The sequence below is a fragment of the Genypterus blacodes genome, unplaced genomic scaffold (assembly GCF_046128005.1).
Source record: "Genypterus blacodes isolate CSIRO-AG114 ecotype Tasmania unplaced genomic scaffold, CSIRO-AGI_Gbla_v1 ptg000021l_1, whole genome shotgun sequence".
Classification (NCBI taxonomy): Eukaryota; Metazoa; Chordata; class Actinopteri; order Ophidiiformes; family Ophidiidae; genus Genypterus; species Genypterus blacodes.
Window position 1 is genome coordinate 9,547,533 of NW_027466834.1, and position 20,393 is coordinate 9,567,925.

Consider the following 20,393-nt stretch of genomic DNA (forward strand, 5'->3'; position numbering starts at 1 on the left):
GAATTGTGTGTTTTGTAAGCGGAACTCAAAACTAGTAGCTGCGACCCAGTTTGTTGTGACCTGCACAATTCCTTGAACGCCAGAGACTTGTTGCATAAAATAGCACCACTACAAAGGAGAATCATTTCACAGTGCTGGACATACTTCAAAACAACTTTACACTGACTAAAATAATTTGTTTTGATAAATGTTCACCCTCTTGCCCATATTGATGATTGCAGTAGCAGCAATCATACATACTGGGTGATTCTTTGGAGTGTTCAGTGGTCAGTTAGTCACATGTACCGGTTGTATGATGTTCAAAGGACCTTTGCTGCAAAAATGCCTTTTGTGGCTTCATTTATGCAAAAGAAAATTGTGCAAAATGTCTTCATCTCTACAGAACAGGGTCATCACCTCTACAGGACAGGGTCCTCACCTCTACAGGACAGGGTCCTCACCTCTACAGGACAGGGTCTTCACCTCTACAGGACAGGGTCTTCATCTCTACAGGACAGGGTCTTCACCTCTACAGGACAGGGTCTTCACCTCTACAGGACAGGGTCTTGATCTTGTCTTACAGGAAAGACACCAGACCGTTAAAGTTTTAATTTAAAGTTAACTTCTACAGAAATGGCACAATATACACTAAAAACAAAAAGAAACCCACAGAAAAATATAAATACAAGATCATGAGGTAAATTTAGGTTTTATTTTTGAAAGACAAAAAATATATTTGATTTACAGTTTTGACAATTGTATTTAGGCGTTATAACTTCAGTGTCTTTACATATAATTTCATATGTCATGTTAGCCAACTCCTGAAGGAGACACTATGACCCTATAACCTTATGACCAAATGTCTGTTAAGGCTCACAGCCGCTGTGATGTCCAGCTGTTGCAGACTGAAGTAACTCATGGAAGAATTCTGATTAAATCTTTGGTCGTCAATCCCAAACACATAATAATAGTATATCATTTAGATTGCCTAATTTCTGTTTTCCTAAAATGAATCCATACATGGTCCCCCCAATAAGACTAACTCATAAGTTATCGGTTACATCCAATATAAATCCCATTAAGGAAATTGCTTTTAAACTGAGGGACTCAGAAACACTGAAAATATGAGCATATGTATGTCCCTCACTCATTCATCATCATCCTCACTGTAAAGCTGCTCCACATTAAACTGTGGCATGAACACAACTACCACTGGAGAATTGATGATGCATAGTTAAGTTATATCATCTCCACACCATTTAGCTACTCAGTGATTCAAGATTTTTGGTGACAGTAAATATACAAAACAGTCTTAAATACTAAAATCCCACTCATTTTGATCTCTTACTTGCTTTACGCCATAACTAGCTCTCCCATTTGTTGGAATGTTCTGGACTAAACCAAGGAAACTAAACTTGCGAGTTGGGGGCGGCATTTTAATTAACACATCTTTATTCACTGTCACTTGCACTGAAAGCTGCTGGTCTTGTTGATGTGCAGTCCTTGGCGTGGATGAGCTGTTGAGCTGTCGGTGTTGCTTCTTCTGCCGTTCTCCTTGCCTCCTGCAGAGGCCATGCCCTCCATGATGTGGATCTTTCCTTGCTCTTCTTTCATGAAGAGCTCCACCATTAAGATCTTCTCTTTATGGATCTGGACGTTGATATCTTTTGGGATGTCGGGGATTAGCCAATCCACAATGTCACTCATCAGCATTACCACATTCTAGGCAACATAGGAAGGAGGAAGTTAGTTAACTGTGTGGGCATTCCTGGCACGAAGAACAAATAATCTACTAGACTTAGTTATGTAAAGTAGAAAGTGCCAAGTAGAAAGTGCCAAAGACAGCCATGGAGGATGACACATGGTCAAATCAATGAACTGCTCAAGAAAAGATGCAAAAGTACAGAACAACATGGCAGCCACTGCAGAGATCTATTGTATGAATGAATTGGTAAACATTCTGCCAGCAGATTTTCTTCTCTTGTTAAAAGCTTCATTTATAACAATACTAATAATGACAGTAGCTTCCTGCTGTGTTTTATGTTTCTGCTTACCTGGAATACAATGACAAAGGCCAGTCGCGCAGCCAGCACAGCCCAGAACTCTTTAGAGATCTCATATTTAGCAGCTGACCAGGGAGGTTCTCTGTAATCCTTATACCTTCACAACGAGAAAACACACTTTATTGCTTGTCTTCACCTAACAGTAATGAAAGTTATTTTCTTCTTGCCCAAGTATCAAAAGTTAAACATTTGTCGATGGTTATTGCACACACACTAGACCATAACACGGCCTGACACACAGGTTATCCACCCACCTGCACATCTGGACATGGTAGCCCAGGTGCAGTGGATCTATGGGCTGTTTTCCATCCTGAAAGTGGCTGACATTGAAATAAGACAGAGTGTGGTTGACAAAGCCGTGCATGGAGCCGTCAGGACTGTACATGTACTCGTAGACCAGCCGGGGAATGAAGTCTGAGGTGAAGGAAATGACAAATGCCTACACCGGGGGTGGATGGGGGTGGGGGTAAAGAAAGAGCTTGTGTTTAAACAACAGAAAGGTGAAAGCAACAACAGACAGTGTATTATGATTAAACATTGTTAATTTATGTTCAGAACCCTAGATGGTGATGATGATGATGGTGATCTACTGACTTACAGTATCTGATTAATTTCTCCTGCATATGTCTAGTTCCACTGTAGGACAAGCTAATACTCCGTATCAAAATAGAAATGCAGATAAATCCTCTATCATCCTTTGACAATCCAGTGCTGCTTTATTGTTTTCTTTCCTTTTCTATGAATAACACATGAATCAATTCCATGACACTTTTCCCCTATGTATGTATGACCCAGTGCACTTATACCTTCCCTCTGCTGGGCTGTGTTGACCTAGAAAGCAAGTTATTGGATCTTCATGGAGCTCTTAACACATGTTAGTGTCAATGTGTCATTTACTCACATTAATGATGACAGCCACTTTGGCTACTCCTCTAAGCAGGTTGTACCATATTCCTGCAGACACATACAATCACAGGAGAATAGAGGATGAACAGATTGGGATGGAAAAGGCAGTAGAAGATAAAATGGCTTCAATGAAAAACAATCATCTTACGCTGTTCACACTTGTGGACATGCTGACCTACCAATGTCTTTAGCTCGAGCTGCCACAGGTCTGCGTAACTCAGCAACAAACTTCTTAGCATCAAGTCGAATTTCGATGATGTTGTTGAGTAGAGCAAATAGTGGAGCCAGCGGGAAGGAAGCCACAAACAGAGTCACAAAGCCAAACTGGATGACTGGACACAAAAAAAGATGCAGACGTTAGTGCTGAGATGATGTCCAGATGTTTGACTCAAATCCAGCTGAAACCTGCCATTAGTGTATGAAAATACATATTCAGCGAACATGTCAGCATCTATCACTGTGTGTGTCCTTATATGTTTAATTTGTACAGTTTGATAACACAGTATTTTGTTCTTATTTGTCTTTTTTCAGTATCTCACATGTGTCATTTTTACAGCTTTTGAAGACAACACATGTCAAACACAATGAATTGTCAACTGCGACATATGTCATCATCTAGGTTTCATAATGTTACTGTCACTGCATTTACATGCCATTTTTGAAATTAAAGAAAAATGAAATGGATCAAAGGAGGCATCCTTCCAAAGTAGTGACATACAGGTGCATCTCAATAAATTAGAATGTTGTGGAAAAGTTAATTTATTTAGGAATTCAATTCAAAAAGTGAAACTCATATATTATGTATTTTCATTTTGATGACTACGGCTTACAGCTCATGAAAACCCCATATTCAGTAATATCGGAAGTTCAAAAGTTCAATATTGTAGTCTCACAGCGTAGCACTCTAATCAGCTCATTAACTCAACTCACCTGTGAAGGTTTCCTGAGCCTTTAAATTGTCTCTCAGTCTGGTTCAGTAGGAGACACAATCATGGGGAAGATATTGTGTTCTAATTTATTGAAATCTCCCTGTATGTAGGTTGTTCGACTTTGGGCAATGCAAAGATTCAGCACTTAGAGAGAAATATTGATAGTTTATGTTAGAATGTGTGGTATAGCTCAAAGGTGGTATAAAAGAAAATTCAATAAATATATTGAAACTCTTACGTTAGAGAGCGTATAAGTTATCAAACGTATAAGATTCTTTTGTGGTTGCAAAACACACTCTGATCAGTAAATACCAACAATCTTTGAAGGCTTTTTGTTTAACATTGAGGTAGGACATAATGCAGCGAGGAACTCTGAAATGCTGAGTGTATATGTGTGTGTGAGTTTGTGTACGTGTATGTTTGTAGTACTGACTCATTTCCATGTATTCTGGCGTTAACCCAGCAAATGGCTCCAGGAAGTGATCAGTTTCATATCTCTGCAGCTTCTTTTGCCTCTCCTCCTCTTGAAAAGCCCCTTGCTTTGACTGGATGTAGCGAATCAATTTCTTCAGTTTTCTGAGGAAAACACACACACACACACACACACACACACACACACACACACACACACACACACACACACACACACACACACACACACACACACACACACACACACAAAGTAAATTCCCAGGCTGAGAATAAACAGGGGTAAGACAGATGTACACTTGAAGAAAACACACTTGACAATTTAGCGGTACAAGCTAGTCGGCCATCTTCAGAAGATTAGGTGGCATTTGATGATTGAACAAACCAGAGCAGTGGTGTAGGAGGCAGTAGGGGTGTTACTTTACAGTACATCCCTTTCAAACCGCTCTTCCCTTCTCTGGCCTCTTGGTGGCCCTCTTCCCTTCTCTGCTTTGTTGTTTTTTCTGTTGTCTCTTGCCCTTAAATCGAAGATTTCTTGTAGCTGTGTCCCTCCCTTTGTTCTTTTCTGCTGTTAAGCTCCTTCTGTGTTTTTAGTTCATGTAGTTCAGAGTTTGCACTTGCCTTTTGCCCCTCCAGTTCTTTCTGTTTTTCTTCTATCCTTAGTGCCTTCTTTACTGGTTTTGTGCTTTGTGTTCGTCTGGTGTTTTATGTTGCAAACTTCCAGTTCCCTGTTCGCCCCATGACTATTGTCATTATACTCTCTTGTGTATTTTTAATACAAGCTCTCTCATTTCTCACAGCGAAGTCTGGTTTTGGCTTCTTAATCAGCTAAATGTATTACAATTATCCAATGTGGTTATATCCTCCTCAGTGTCCCAACAACAAACACTTTCCAAAGGCAGTTATCTTTCAAATATAACTCCCTCTGGTGCAGATAAGAGGTAAACAACAGACCAAGAGCTGCAAACACATATATACTCTATTGCTGCTCTGTAAGATCTTTCCGAAAACATTAGGCTGACTAAGTGAACACGAAGAACACAATGTTACAACCAGTCTAGCAAACAGATCACACACAATTCCTAACTACATCTGCCCAGATGCCAGGCCTTACTTGGAGGAATCACGTCTGTGGTATGATTCCCAGGCTGCATTGAGAGAGTCCGTGTGCGATGCAGGTTCGTCCATTGCATCATGCGGTCAGCAGGAGATGCACTTGGCTCCAAATCTTCGGTTCCAACAGGAAAGCTTGAAGCAGGAGGTTGCTGACGTGATGTGGACAGGGAAAAGGTAATCTAGTCTCCATCACAGTTTATAGTTGTTTGTGTTCACTGGAACGAAGCCGAGTTCGTCTTCAACCTCCGAAAGGTGAGATCTGGGAACATAGTTCTTTGTTCTTCACCCAGGGTAAAGAGACAGGGGAAATCTCCAACAACTGGAACACCGCAGGGAGAGACTGATTGAAAATTCCCTCCAGTTTTATTGGCAAGATGACATCATAGGTCAATGGCCACACTTGACCAATGTTGGTTGGAAATGGGGTCCAAGCGTGGTCTCACACCTAGGTGCGAACATTGGAGGACACTGGGAAACTGAGTCAACAGCTCTCCCCATGACCTCAGCCACCATTTTGAGGCCCTACAACGCGAAGCAATGTGGCTCAGATGTGCCTCACTCTGGTCCCCTTAGTCTACTCCCAGTTGGACGAGCCTGGAACACACTCCTAGGGAATCCAGATCAAGAATCCAAAAGGCTTCTTGATTTGAAGCCCAAACCACCTGGTCTTGCTGCCTTTAATGTAAAGCAGCAGCTACTACATCTACTCTGAGCTCACCCCTGATGTCTGAGCTTTTGACTCTATCGTGTCCTGACAACCTGCAAAGAAAGTCCCTTGGTTCACTTGGGGCAACAACTCACTCCCTACATGAAGAGGACATTTTCCATCAAAGAACCATGGCAATTGTTCTAAATGTGTTGCTCTTCTAAAGAAAAAATATATATACTTACGGTACTCCAATCTCAAAAAGGTTGTTCTGAATAAGCTGCTTCCCCAGCATAGTGATGCTCAGCTGGATACATAGCTCCATTAGACAGCCCCCATGAGCACACTGTTAAACAAGCGAATAATTCAGTCTAAACATGGGCCCACAAACAACACAAGTACATGATCATTAGTAAAACTGTAACAATTGATGATTTATCGGATAGACCTTGTTGATGAGTACAAATGGTGAAAGACTTAAAAGCAAATCATGTCAATCTCCCTCAAAAAAGACTTATATTAAGACATAATATTATGTGATATGTCTGTGTCTGTGTCCATGTAATAATAGCAAACATACCAATGTCATGATAAATGTATTAGATGTTTTTGTATTAGTTTTTGTAACTTGTAACCTTTTTCTTTTCAGCCTGCCTCATCATCGAGTCCAGCTGGGGACTGTTTTTGTGAATTTTTACTCAGCAGTTAATAACTAGGTTCCAAGTGTTTGTATGTATATTGTAAATGTTTGTATGTATATTCTCATCTATGTCTTATCTTATCTGTTACATATATAAGCCTATATATTGTAATTGAGAGCATGTGTGCCTGTACTTTTGTGTTGAGTTGACGTTTGTACATCAAACAACGAGCACCATGACTCCAATCACCTCCAAACTTCCCACAAACATTGTTCACTAAATTATAGTAGTGGAAGACATGAATGAAACCATGTGAGCATGCCATAGTTGTTAATGACATCATGACACAGTTGTTAATGACATCATGATTGGAACAACAAAATGACGTTGTGAATGATGTCACAGTTGACTCAGTGAAAGCTTTGCAGCCAGAACTACAGATATGAATTACTTATTTAATGTGCTTGTCTTATGGAGTCAGATAAACAAGCATGTTGAACTGTAAATTCTAACAATGTCTCTCGGAAGCTAGAGTGGCATCCGCCCGCTTTTACTGTGACGCTAGTTTCCGTCATTCTGACAGTCCTTACAGTGCAGCACTTAGTCATTTAATATCTGCTCACATGACGCTAACCAAATAAAGCTACACTATAGGTAACGTGGCAATATCACTAGGCTGTGCCCTCAGATGTGTCCAACTAAAATGATCAGAGTAAGTCTATACGTAGTCCAGGTCCTCCAGGATGGCGAATTCATACGTGCAGGCACAAGACGGTTTCTTGTGTCTCCCAGCACAGTCTCAAGAGCATGGAGGAGTAAAACAGGGAGAGCTGGACAGGGCCACAGACGGTCATCAACCCAGCAGCAGGACCCTTTGGCTGTGGGTCAGTGATGGTCTGGGGAGGCATATCAGTGGACGGTCACTCAGACTTCCATGCTATAGCCAACAGTACCCTGACTGCTGTTAGGTACCAGGATGAAATCCTCAGGGCAATTGTCAGAACTTGGTGGGCCCTGGGTTCCTCCTAGTGCCGGACAATGCCCAGCCTCATGTGACCAGAGTGTGTAGGCAGTTCCTGGATGACAAACGCATCCATGCCATTGACTGGCCCTCACTTTGCCCTGATCTAGGTCTGGGAGGAGATCCCCCAGGACACTATCCGCTGACTCATCAGGAGCATGTACAGAGGTTGTCTGAAGTACATACAGGCATGTAGGGGCCATACACACGACTGAGTCCCATTATGACTTATCAACTGTGATTTCAATTGTTTACTTTGACTTGGGTTGTGATTTAGAATCCAGCCCTCAATGGGTTGATGATTTTGGTTTCCATTGACGGTCAGGTACAGATAGACAATGCTTTGGTAACTGGTCTAAAATTGGCTCTGTTAATGTATGTTACATTGGGCTATACAAATGAATTTGACTCAACTTGATGCGACTGGACTCAGTTGTGCCCACAGAACAATGCCAACTTACTACACTGTGCTTACTGACACTGGTACATTACTACTTTAGCCAAAATAAAGATATAGCAGCTTTTCAGTTGTTCAGTTTTATAAGAGTGGACAGGTTAAATGTAATATTGCTGAGGGGGAAGACAAAAGGTTGTATATCATAGTAATCTGACATCTCCTTACCTCCTCCATTCTGTAAGATTCAAACACGTACAGGTAGTCGCCTGGTCTGCCTACCAGTCTGATGGGAAAAAATAAATGTAATGTTACAGGTAGGTAGAATGTATGAATGGTAAAACATTGATTTTCAACATTTTTTAATGAATTGTGCGCCAGCATTCCCATATATTTATAATAAATTGATACAAATGACAATAGGGAAAATTACTTGCTTGAAAAAAATCTAAAGTAAGGGAACAATAAATCAAACACGCCTTTCCATGCAATGTGTGTTTTTAGTAAGTAAAGACTATTAGTATAGTAGTAAATACTATAGAATTCAGAAAAGCGCAAATAGTGGGTTTCTACCACCTGCCTCCTTGGTGCAAAACATGTTAGATTAGATAAGACATATTTATCAAGAATCCATAAAGATGTGTGGAGATACTAACCTTCCTCTGAAGAAAGCAATGTAGATGATGGGGGTGAAAGCGTTGACAAACTTCAGAATGAAGGTCTTGAAAATTAGTCGTTCCTCAAAACTCTTGTCTGTCTTTGGAACCTCTAAAAACACACAAATGATCCATTGCAGGGTACTCTTATACACTTTACGCATCAAATTAGATTACCTGTTGAAGTATCACTGCTATAACTCAAAATTAGTCTTGATACTCTCTCTCTCTTGAGCACAAGCCTTCCTGTCTGACCACAATGCTGCAAAATGCTGACAATACACCACATTCGTAAGAACACACACTTACCTAACACAGTGAGCCACCGTGCCAAAGCCCCATATACTTCATCCAGTACCAGGATAACAACCAGATTGATGATGGCTGCAGTGGTTTTGACTGTCAGTCGTACGTGGTTCCGTGTGATTGGATTAGCGCTCATATGGAGAGCTGCTTTGGTGGAGATCCGGAAGAGGATCACACCAAACACAATGGCAACCGTAACACCCATCTGAATAAGAGGAGGAGGGTGGATTTAATCATCATTACTATACCGATCCTTGGCTGGCAGTGGATAGATTTATACAAATGGTAACATGTCATTTCACAGCATTTCCATTATAAACATCTGAGAAATTACCATTAAAAGCATCATGACAACATTAGTCATGTAGGCTGGGAGACGGTCTGGGCAGGTGAGCTTCTCCTTGTCCATCTAAAGACAAATACAATTCAGGTATACAACCTTCACATATTCACTGGAAATGTACATGTGACCGAATAGTAATGGAGCTGTGTCTCATAAATATATTGTAATGTAAATGTTACACTGTGTTACTCAACATGTAATTTGTTGTAGTAATGTTAATGTTACAAAATTGCAATCATGTAAAAGTCCATACTATATTATGTATGATATTATATCCTATGTGTAATGAATTCTATTCTATGTAAAGCGTACTTAGTGTACTAACTTCATGTACAATATGTTTCTTTAAATGTGTGAATACTGGGCTGTACAAATAAGATTGACTTGACTTGACTTGATTTCAAATGACTGACTTGCACTCAATCACATCTTTGAAAGTGTTGGGTTTCTATTTTAGTTCTGTAAATATATATTTACCTTGTGCTGCAACCTGTGACCTTTGTTCAGAGACTTCTGCATGACCGTAAATTCATATTCAGCCCTGGGGTGGTCCTGTATAGGTGATGGACGGGAACAGCAAGAACAGCAAAAAGCAAAGAAAAACATAGGAAATGACTTCAAAGTATCTAAATGCTATTGTACCACAGAGAAAACGCAAAAGCAATACTACAATAAGACATGGGTAACATAATAATATGATTCAGCGAATATAATGCTGTGAGCTGAAATCAATCAGATAAACTGAAGATAATAATGGATAATGTTAACATAGTAATAATAAGATAATAATTGAAGAAAACTCTGGGAGCAGGCTAAGCCACTGTGCTTTTTGGTCCATAGTGGGATATGCCTGTGCAAACCTGGAGAAGTGGTCAGTAACCATGAGTACATTTTCAATGCCACCTTTGAACTTCTACAGAGTCAAGAAGGCAACACAAACAAGTTCCATGGGTCTATTGCTGTATCTTACACCTGCTGTTGGAGTCTTGCTAAGGCACCAAACATCTTTGGCCAGTAGAATCATTCCCTGATCTTTTGAAGGGTCTTTTCAAACCCAAGATGCCCTGATTCATCATGGAGAGCAGGCCTTACTGCAACAATTTCTGGCAGTACAAACTGCTCCACTGTTCCCGTCTGATCAATTTGTACATGGCCATACATGCCATTTCGCACCACTAATCTCCTCCACTCCTTTAAGAGGACCTACACTAGCAGACTACATCTGGTCCTCTATCCTTGATCCCTTTAGCCTGGATGGACCTTTTGCATAGTCAACATCCTATTTCTGCTGTCAGCACTGAAAGTCAGCACTGAAATGTTAGTAAGTGTCTATATATATATGTATTTTCATTTTGTTCATTCATTAAAAGTTAGACTGTGAGTTAGATTGTGAAATTAACACTTGAAGCCACAGTGGGAGTGTGTCAAAAGAGAAGTGAAGAAGAAAATCTGCATGTGAAATGTTTACACTGCTGAGTACTGAATCAGAAACACAGTACAGTAAACAGGAAATGCTGTGGCGTGGTGCAGGTTGTTAATACTTGCAATATGGTGGAAGCTGGGATCTCTATGAAAGGAAGAGTCACTCTGAGTCATGCTGGAGGTCATGCTAAAAGTCTGTTGCATTCCCCTTAACCTGTTTATTGAGAATGATGGAATATGCTATTCCACCTCTCATAGCTTAAAAAATCAGGGACGACCTAAATGTGGAGGCACAGGGACGACCCTGAATAGAATCAATGGGTAAAGAGAACGATTTCCACAAACAGATTCTAGTTCTTCTTAAGTATGTATTCCATTGACATCTGTCAAACTATAGGCTGCTACTTGGTTTGATTGTGATTGAGGTTTATTTGAATTCAAACCTGAGTGAGTAAACAAGTTAAGAAAAATCTATTTTATGAAAACAGAAATATCTGTCTACAAAACAAACAAGCAGGTAATGCAAAAAAGAAAGGAATCTGTTGTTTTCTTAGAAGAAGTTGATGGTGGTAGCAGAAGAAAAGGTAAAAGATGAAAGGAAAGGTTTTTTTAAGAAAATGTTCCAAACCTTCAGAGTTCCCTGTAAAATCAAATAAACATAGAAATAGAGAGCGAGAGAGAGGGGGGGGGGGAACGAGATGGAGAGAGAGAGAGCCAGATGGAGAGAATGACACAGATAATAAAAATGTTAATTTGTGTCTCTTTTAAGTAAATGATCCCCAGCTTGGTTTGAAGTAAGGTGTTGAAGTATTTTTGTGGCAAATTCACAAGTAAACATACATAAATTAGTCACTCGTTCATTCTTTTATACATTCATACATCTTTATTGTACAGCATTTGAATATCTGATAAGTGGAAAACGACTCTCTTGTGATTAATGTACATGAATCTTATTCTAGGTCACCACTCACCTCCTCATCTTCAAACCCAGTCAGATCCCATTCATAGTTCAGCTTCATCTGCCTCCGTTTCCAGTGTTCCATGAACATTGCAGCTTAATAGCAGAAGAAAAACAAGTAGACAAACAGATAAAGGTTTTACAAAAGCATTTTTGTATTGTTTTTTTTTGCAGAACGTGTTATTATTTGTGAATAATGAAACAAGTGTTCACCCATGGAAAAATTAAATTTGGCCTCTAGTGATTAGAAAAAGAACAGATGTCATGTGTGTGTGTGTGTGTGTGTGTGTGTGTGTGTGTGTGTCTGTGTGTCTGTGTGTCTGTGTGTCTGTGTGTGTGTGTGTGTGTGTGTGTGTGTGTGTGTTCTCTCACCCCACAGAGCCATAAATATAGAGAAGAAAACAGTGGCAGGATTGTCGAACAGGTGACTGGCCCTGGCCGTTCCACAGGCAGTGCTTAGCTTCCAGTAGCTGCAGACTCGGTCACACAGAGGACACATGGTAATGTTGTTCTTTGGGTGGCAGATCTCCATGCTGGGGAACACACAAGACACAGATTGACTCACTCAACTATCAACTAGTATTAGATAACTCATCATCACTTAATTAAAAATATAGAAAAAAAAAAAAATTGTGTCATGGTCATTCCTCTCAATCAGCATCAAACTACTTGCGGGACGCTTAACATATAACATTTTTATATAATAACATTAACCTTTGACATGATATCAGATACTTCAGATCTAGATTAAGACTGTGCTTTGTGTGTGTGTGTGTGTGAGCGAGAGAGTTTGTACCTTGGTATGTTGTCATCAACTGTTGCACATCCGTACAGAAAGACAATGACTCCCACAAGAGAGGCAGGTATAAGCATCTGGGTATACAGGCCCAACCAAGCAAAGTACAACCCAATCTTCTCACCAAAGTACTTCCTGTTGAATATAAAAAAGAATTAGATGATTTAAAAGACACAAATTACTGATAGACAATCTTAATATGTAATAGAGTATGTATTTATAGTGTCTATGTGTAAACCTGAATGGATGGCTCCTTACCGGACAAGGCCAATGGGCTGGTACTTGTAGAAGACACTGTAGTTTGCCCACTCTTCATACAACAGCTGGGGAAGACAGTCATTAATGAAGTTATATGCATGAATTGCTTTACCTTTGTTCTTTGCTCTGCAACACTATTCTTAATTCATAGATGGGTGGTGTTGCCTAGTTTGACTAGTATTATGTACTTTATGTAGCAGTGATTGATATAGTGTCAGTGGCTGCTGGGCCAGCAGGGGGCACCTTCAAGTGAGACAAATTGTCTTTCATTCTGAAAACATAATGGACCAGGCACCTGCATGCGGTGCGAATGCAGTTGGAGCAGTTACAACCTCCTCATTACAGAGAAGAAGGAATATCCCTGCCGGGTCTGCAGCTCATTCTGGAGCATTTTAAACTTTAAACTGCAGCTGTAAACTGCCCATTTTTCTATAAGCCTATTTTCACAAGACTACAAATCTGAGCAACTGCAGAATTATCAAAGAAATAACTTTCTTACCTTTCTGTCATTGGGTTCGGCATTTTCCTCATCAATATCACCCTAAGAAAAACACATTTTAAAGAAACAATGGTGTATATAAGATAGGAGTGTTGGCTAAACATGTCCAATGAATGGGCAAGGGCCCTCCCTTTTTGAGAGGGTTTGGGCCTTTCAGCTATCAGCTTTGCTGAAAAGCATGCTCTTCTCCAGATGAGATATAGGCTGGGAAGCAGATACAAATAGATGCTTTTGATAAGCAAGATGTGAATTCAATTTTTTTTTACAAACTTCAGTTTAGATGTCCAGATTCTGGGTTTGTCTGCCCAACTGGGTAACCACTAAAGTGACCAAAAGCTATTCATCTCAGCAAGAGACAGCAAGAGACAAACTTTATTGCCCAGGAAGGGAGTGATGAATATACAGCCATAAACCCAGTCCGACAAAACATATTTTCTAAATCAATTAGTTTTTCCATGACCATATAAACATTACATTACGTTACATTACGGTCATTTAGCAGACGCTTTTATCCAAAGCGACTTACAATAAGTGTGTTCAACAAATAGAGTCAAATAAACCTTGTATATTAATTATTCTATCGCATCAGTGTTGTACCAGAATGTTCAAATATGAGCAATACTACTCACATCATGCAGAGGATAAGCTGCTGAATAGACAGCCCTGCCAAGAAGACCGGTGAGTCCTGCCGAGGGAAAACACAGACTCAAAATTTGGTACTGAGGAAATATCTCAGTCGAGTTGGGTTAAATGAAATGCAATAACTCTACTGGCTGTAGTGCAATACTTTTCCTTATTTTTCATGTTGATGTGCTTGGAAGCATGCAACCACCTGATCTTTGAAGATTGTATGTACCCAGACAAGAGTACAGTTTGGCATAGTCAAACTTTGTCTCAAACTAAAACTGAAAAGCTATTGAGGATGAACACACCATCTCCATCTAAATCTTATTTATATTCTTTTCATTAGCAATAAATGGTAGCCACTGGCCTTAATTATTTGAAAGCATCTCACACTACTGCATGTGATAAAGGCAAACCATGACCAATTTTCATGCACCACTGGCATGAGTTGACATACAAAACTTTTGTTTTCTACGAGGTGTTCTTTAGTCATTTTGGATTGAAGTATCCTATTCAGGGCCAGCTCATTTAATAATAATAATTTTTAAAAAAAGCTTACCCATGCTGTACTTGGCCTTTGTGCATTTTGTTCGTTTTAATATCTGAAAAACCTGACAGAGGATGAAAAAGAGATTAAATTATTTTATTCCAGATATGCTGCCAGTAAAAAATATTTATTAAATGTGTCATGAATTGAGCCGATGATGAAACTTTGCTGGTGAGTGCAAGAGCAGGGTCTCGGGGGCCAGCTGCTGGAAAGACATGATTCTGGGATTTTCCCAGTTGGGCAACAGCTGTTTTAACACTCTTACAAGAAAGGGACTGCTGGACAGGCTGTTGGATCACATCCACATGTAACAGATTACATTGCAGATTATTGCTTATTGCAAATTGTACACTTTGCACACTAACACATCGCAGTCCTTTAAAGATATGTCAGATTGAGGTGGGTTAGTTCTTAACTCTGCAGACCTAAGGCTCAGTTTTTTTACATTTTGTAACACAGAAAATGTTTGGGAAGACAAAAAAATGAAATTGGGTGTCACGGACAGGATTGCTGAGAAACCATGTTGTTGTGCTCCCTGACCAGGGTTTGAAGGGATTGTTTCCCAGCACAAACGTGGCCCAGAAATCACATGAACAGAAATGAAAGCCATGTATCAATAGTGATCCTGTTATGCATGCTTAGAATTAATATTTTGGGCACAGTATACTTACTATGGAACTTCTGGTTTTACTGTCGAAGAAGTTATCTTTGTCTGACAGATCGAAACTGTAAATAAACAGACAAAATAATATCCAATGAAGGTTCCAAAGGTTGATTTTCAACTAATACATTTTAGAATGAATACATCATTGGGTGTGCAATATGTTGAAATTTCTATTTGTTTTTAATACAAATCTTCATAAACCTTCATCCTGCCACTTTATGGACCAAAATGTGCTGCTGCAACTGAACATTGCAAATTTAGCTCATTTGACATACAGTTGCATTACAGTTACCGGACTGTATTTAGAAAAAAATCTCAAGGAACCTGTGGAAGAACGAGTGCAATGAGGAATAACACATGGAACCAGGGTAAATAAGGAGGCGTGCCCAGATTCCTTTGCCCTCAGAGATCATGGGGAATGGCCAACCATCTTAAAGGTTCTCAGCAGCGAAAGCAGATTGGCCACGTTTGTGTATATTTAACGTAAAGTATCTATGGCTGTAGCTATACATATGGTACCTTTCATATTTTGCAGTGTCTATGACCCTTTTTTACTAAAGCATGTGCAATCGTTGTATTTTAAATAAGATCATTGTGGCCCGCACTACTACACAACTGAAATCACATGAACACAGTTTATGTAAAATGTGTACGGATGGGTACTTACAGGTGTTGTTTTTCCCTGGAGAAAGTGTGCGACAGGTGTTTGATGTTCTTTCTGTGATGGTCCTCAACAAGCGGGTGGAGAGGCTCAACAACTTTACTGATTAGTGAGCTGAGCGTCTGGACAAAACCGCTCGACTGCTTCACTTCATAAACCTAAAAATCATTAGGATTACTGGGTTGATCTTCAACAAATAAAACAAATGTGTTAATCAAACCAACATTGTATAGCCTATAATGACCTATAATTTCCTTTTGGTATTTGGATTATTCCAAATAGCTTATGGAATAGATAGGTCATTGGTGAGAGGTTTTATTTTTTGACTCCATCCATCCAAGATGTGTTTATGTGTTTGTGGCATTGCTAGTGAGTAAAAATGCAAACAAGTACATTGTGTATAAGATGATGTTTTTTCTTTTTTCAAATGTTCTTTTAAAAAATTAAGTCTTACTTTCTTGGTGGGCATCTTCAGCTTCATAAACTCGGCCTCACGACAGAGAACATTCCAGGGTGCGTGAATCTTCACAAAGCCCACCCCAGAAATCTTGGACTGGAGAATGCATAACACACAAACAATGCTCAGCTGCACACAACTTGTATTTAAATGTTAAATATGGAAGCAGCTGAGATGTAAAAACATTTACATGTATTAAACATTAAACAAATTAGAAACAAAGCAATGAATACAAGAATGATAAATCTTTATATATATTTATTTATTTTTTCAAAGTTGCCACCCCTGCGCTGCAACATCTTCATTTTAACCAACTAGCTGCAGTGCAGGAGAGCGACTCTCGTCATCTCGTTCTCCTACTCTCTCACTCTCTCGCTGCCTGTCTCGCTCTCCCTTGTCTCTGTCTTGAATGCTATTTCTTAATGCCTGACATTTGGTGTGGATTGCCTTGCAAGCCTTTTTTATACCTCTGTATAATCCCACTGGAAGTTCCTATTGCCTTGACAATGCTGCTAATGTGTTTACGAAGTCCATCCTTCGTAAGCAAGGTTTGAGGATTGCAAATTGACACAGATGAAACCATGGTGTCCTACGATGTCACCTCCCTGTTTACTTGGATTCTCACCATGGAGGCAGTGGAAACAGTAAGAAAATGACTAACAGGACAAAACCCTAATCAACAGAACCAAACTCAACCCAGACCAAATTTGCAAATTGCTGGACCTGTGCCTGAACACCACCTACTGTACTTCCAATACAACGGGGGATTTTACAAACAGAATGTTGAGAACTTTAAGAAGCACTCTGCTGTATAATAGAGAACAAAACATGTATGAGTAGAACTTGCTATGGTCCATTTCAAATATAGAATAACAACGAATGGAGAAATACTCACATCCACGTCTTTCTCCAGCTCCAGCCCCATATCTCTGAGTTTGCCCTCAAACTCCTCCCTCCTCAACGTCTTCTCATCTTCTTGGCAGTCAAAGTTCTCTCCTGGGCAACCCAACTCTGCATCCACCACTGGTAATGAAGGTGTGGATGATTGGGAGGCCCTCACCCTTTCCACCTTTAGAGGTCTTGGTTGATGGCTGCGGGGCCCTCTGCGTAGGCTGCGGGCAAGGGCATTTTCAGTGAGCCGATGGGTTGAGTATCGGCTATTGCGTCCCACAAGAGGTTTCTTGACTGGATATGTAAGAACGTAGTCGACACGCCGCTGACCATCCTGGAAGTAGAGTCCATGCTGGCTGCTGCTGTTTTCCTCTGGTGTCAGAGCTTTCAGCAGCTGGCAGCAAGCACATGGGGACAGACATGGAAGGGTAGGCATTTAGTATGCATATCCAAACAATACAATGAAATATAGTGAGAGAAGTGTTAGAGTAATGATAAGGAGGATTCACATTCAATTTCTAATCTAATTGATATATTCTTTGAACTGAGCACGGTTCAGGGATTCATGGGGCAAAATAGCATAAATGTAACTTACACCGATGGTAGCACTCGAGGCCATGAGGGGGGAATCCAAAATTGCTCAGAAAAGAAAACGCACAATTCTAAAGGTGCCCTCACACGTTTGGTGCTTGGCCCCTAAGTGACTCAGCTGATATATAGGATAATATCACAAGGTAATTATTGCAAGGCCAGCTCTCTATTTTTCGTTCCCACACATCAATAACCTTTGGCCTTGTGTTATTTTTATCCGTTTGTCACCTCTTCCTGTCCATAATTATCTGTACAGTCATCAGGATGTGTAGGATGATGTGCAGTAGCCTGGAGATTCAGCAGTAACCCTGTGTGTGTAATTGTGGTAATCCAGCTGATCATAATAAAATAAGAAGACTGGTTTGAGAAAAGAAATATCAAACTTATCCACAGTAAAATTCATAAAATCAATAACAAAAAAAAGCTAATTTTAAAAAAAATCCTCGAGCAAACCTTCCCCAGGGCAGGTTAACTAATCCAAAATACCAGCCTGCTGCCCCCCCGCCCCCCCCTCTTAACACTATCAAAGCAGATATTTCTATTCCTGTCCCTTACACACTGACTGATACTCTTTGATCATGTATTCATCCTACACACAGAAAGGACATGTCCGGTCAGGAAAATCACAAAATAAAATAAATTTAAAAAAAATAAAATAAAAAATCACAAAAATGTGTACTTTCAATTGTGTAGACATTCAGAACAACGGATCCTTGTTTGTGTTATGGACCCTCCTGTGATAAACCACCAGGTGCACTTACACTGGTTAATTATTTGAAAACTATGAAGCTTTTCAGCATACCATTGCCATAGGATTGATTTATTACAATACATGATATTTAAGCATTACATCGTTACAGTTTTGTGGTCATCCAATCACCTGATACGCAGAATATTTAAACTCACTTTAAACTTGCCGTGGAAGACGACATCTTGTAGGAAATGTGGAGCTTGTCCATTCGACCTGGAGGTTGAAGTAGAGCCAGGTCTGTGTTCGCCTACCTCTGCCATTTCTTCAAGTCCAGATAGATAGATAGATAGATAGATAGATAGATAGATAGATAGATAGATAGATAGATAGATAGATAGATAGATAGATAGATAGATAGATAGATAGTCTACCTCTCTGTATGTCTTGGTCAAGTTTTAAATATCTCAGTTGTGATCCAGTAGTAGAGGCTGTTAAGTATCTCCTCTCTCTCTCTCTCTCTCTCTCTCTCTCTCTCTCTCTCTCTCTCTCTCTCTCTCTCTCTCTCTCTCTCTCCTCTTCCTCTTCCTCCCTCCCTCAATCCCTATGTTATTTCCTGTGACTTTCTCTTCCTGTGATCTGTGTGTAATCTCAGTCTCTCGCGCTCTGTCTGTTTTTGTGTGAAGTTGCTGGACAGAAATTGCAGCCTGGTTACTTGAGAAGCAATGATGGAGCCAAGATCTAAACTTAGACAACGGTAAAACTGATGGACACAACATGACCCCCACCTTCCTCAGATGGAATAACTATTAGATACAACATGTCCAACATGTACTTTCATGTCTGTCTTTCACTGTCTCTACTTTTACTAAAAGCTATGATCTAATTTTTGTTCTGGACTGGGATTAAGGCAAAGATGTGTAACATAAGCAGGGATGCTTTTAAAAACATGGCTTCTGTTTGTTTATTGCTGTACTACTTCCGCTGGCACTAGCAAATATTTTTCTCACAACTCAACTTCAGGATTCTCAGAAACCTAATCTCAACAGTACAATCAAAAAAGGTCTCATCCTACACACATTTTATTAATAGAGGACTGTACCACAAAGTTATTGGGACAAGAAATTTGAGTTGACTTTAAATGGCGGCATGTCACTATGGACACTTAAGCTCCATTACAAACGTTTTCAGCCAAAATGCTGTGACGTTTGGAAGATCAGTTGACCTCAGTGTGCGTCTCATGAGGGTCGCTCTCTGTGTCACTAAATTACGCTTGCTTTTTCTGATGATGTCCTCTGCAAAAGTTGTTTCTAGTTGGCAGACACATCAAAGCTGATTGCTACAACAAGCTCTTACAATTCATTAGTTGATAATAGAATTAGACTAATTACCCTTTATGAACAGAGTGTGTGTGGAGCTTCTGACACCTAGCTCCATCACCCCCTCTACTCTGTCGACTGTCTCTGTTTGCTGTAGAGTGCAACCTCACACCCATAACCGCACACCCATATACTAAAGTAGTCATGAGGACACGGTCAGTGGACTCGCCGCCAAGTTCGTTTCACACCACTTGGATAGACACTGAATGAAACTTAGTGCACTATTAAAAATGTGTTGTGTCTATGCGGGAGGTGTGTGTGTGAGAGAGAGGTGTGTGTGTGGTTTCACTAGTGCGTGTGTGAGTGTAACATGGATTCTTACAATATTGTGAACTAATAAACAGAATGAGCACATGAGAATGAGCACAAATGATTTTACACATTTTACACACCACTGTATTGTTACAGTTACTTATAAATTACCCCCAATGTTTAAAAAAGATTCAATGCTTCACAAAAGTAACTCACACCCTCATTCAAGTGGCTCCTTTCCAGTTCAAATAAACACATAGCATTGGAGATGATATGG

At 40.0% G+C, this 20,393-nt stretch overlaps 1 protein-coding gene across 1 annotated transcript; it reads right to left on the minus strand.

Annotated features, from left to right (window-relative positions):
• Positions 1-683: 683 nt before the first annotated feature.
• ano1b (anoctamin 1, calcium activated chloride channel b) lies at positions 684-18,867 on the minus strand. The gene is made up of 24 exons (XM_076141823.1): positions 18,704-18,867; positions 17,211-17,600; positions 16,313-16,411; positions 15,865-16,016; positions 15,205-15,259; positions 14,546-14,597; positions 13,992-14,047; positions 13,363-13,404; positions 12,864-12,928; positions 12,606-12,740; positions 12,182-12,342; positions 11,823-11,905; positions 9,907-9,981; positions 9,421-9,495; positions 9,090-9,291; positions 8,781-8,892; positions 8,353-8,410; positions 6,314-6,414; positions 4,311-4,453; positions 3,128-3,280; positions 2,944-2,996; positions 2,297-2,481; positions 2,034-2,139; positions 684-1,701 (listed from the first exon to the last, which is right to left on the minus strand). The coding sequence occupies exons 1-24, from the start codon at positions 18,806-18,808 to the stop codon at positions 1,441-1,443; spliced, it is 2,919 nt and encodes a 972-aa protein (XP_075997938.1). The 5' UTR covers positions 18,809-18,867; the 3' UTR covers positions 684-1,440.
• Positions 18,868-20,393: the final 1,526 nt, after the last annotated feature.

Excerpts from the sequence above, each read along its gene's own strand:
- ano1b (XM_076141823.1), bottom strand. The coding sequence starts at position 18,808 with ATGGCAGAGGTAGGCGAACACAGACCTGGCTCTACTTCAACCTCCAGG. Across the intron at positions 14,048-14,545 it reads AAAGGCCAAGTACAGCATGG|GACTCACCGGTCTTCTTGGC; the intron begins GTAAGCTTTTTT and ends TTCCCTCGGCAG. Across the intron at positions 12,343-12,605 it reads GTTGATGACAACATACCAAG|CATGGAGATCTGCCACCCAA; the intron begins GTACAAACTCTC and ends TGTGTTCCCCAG.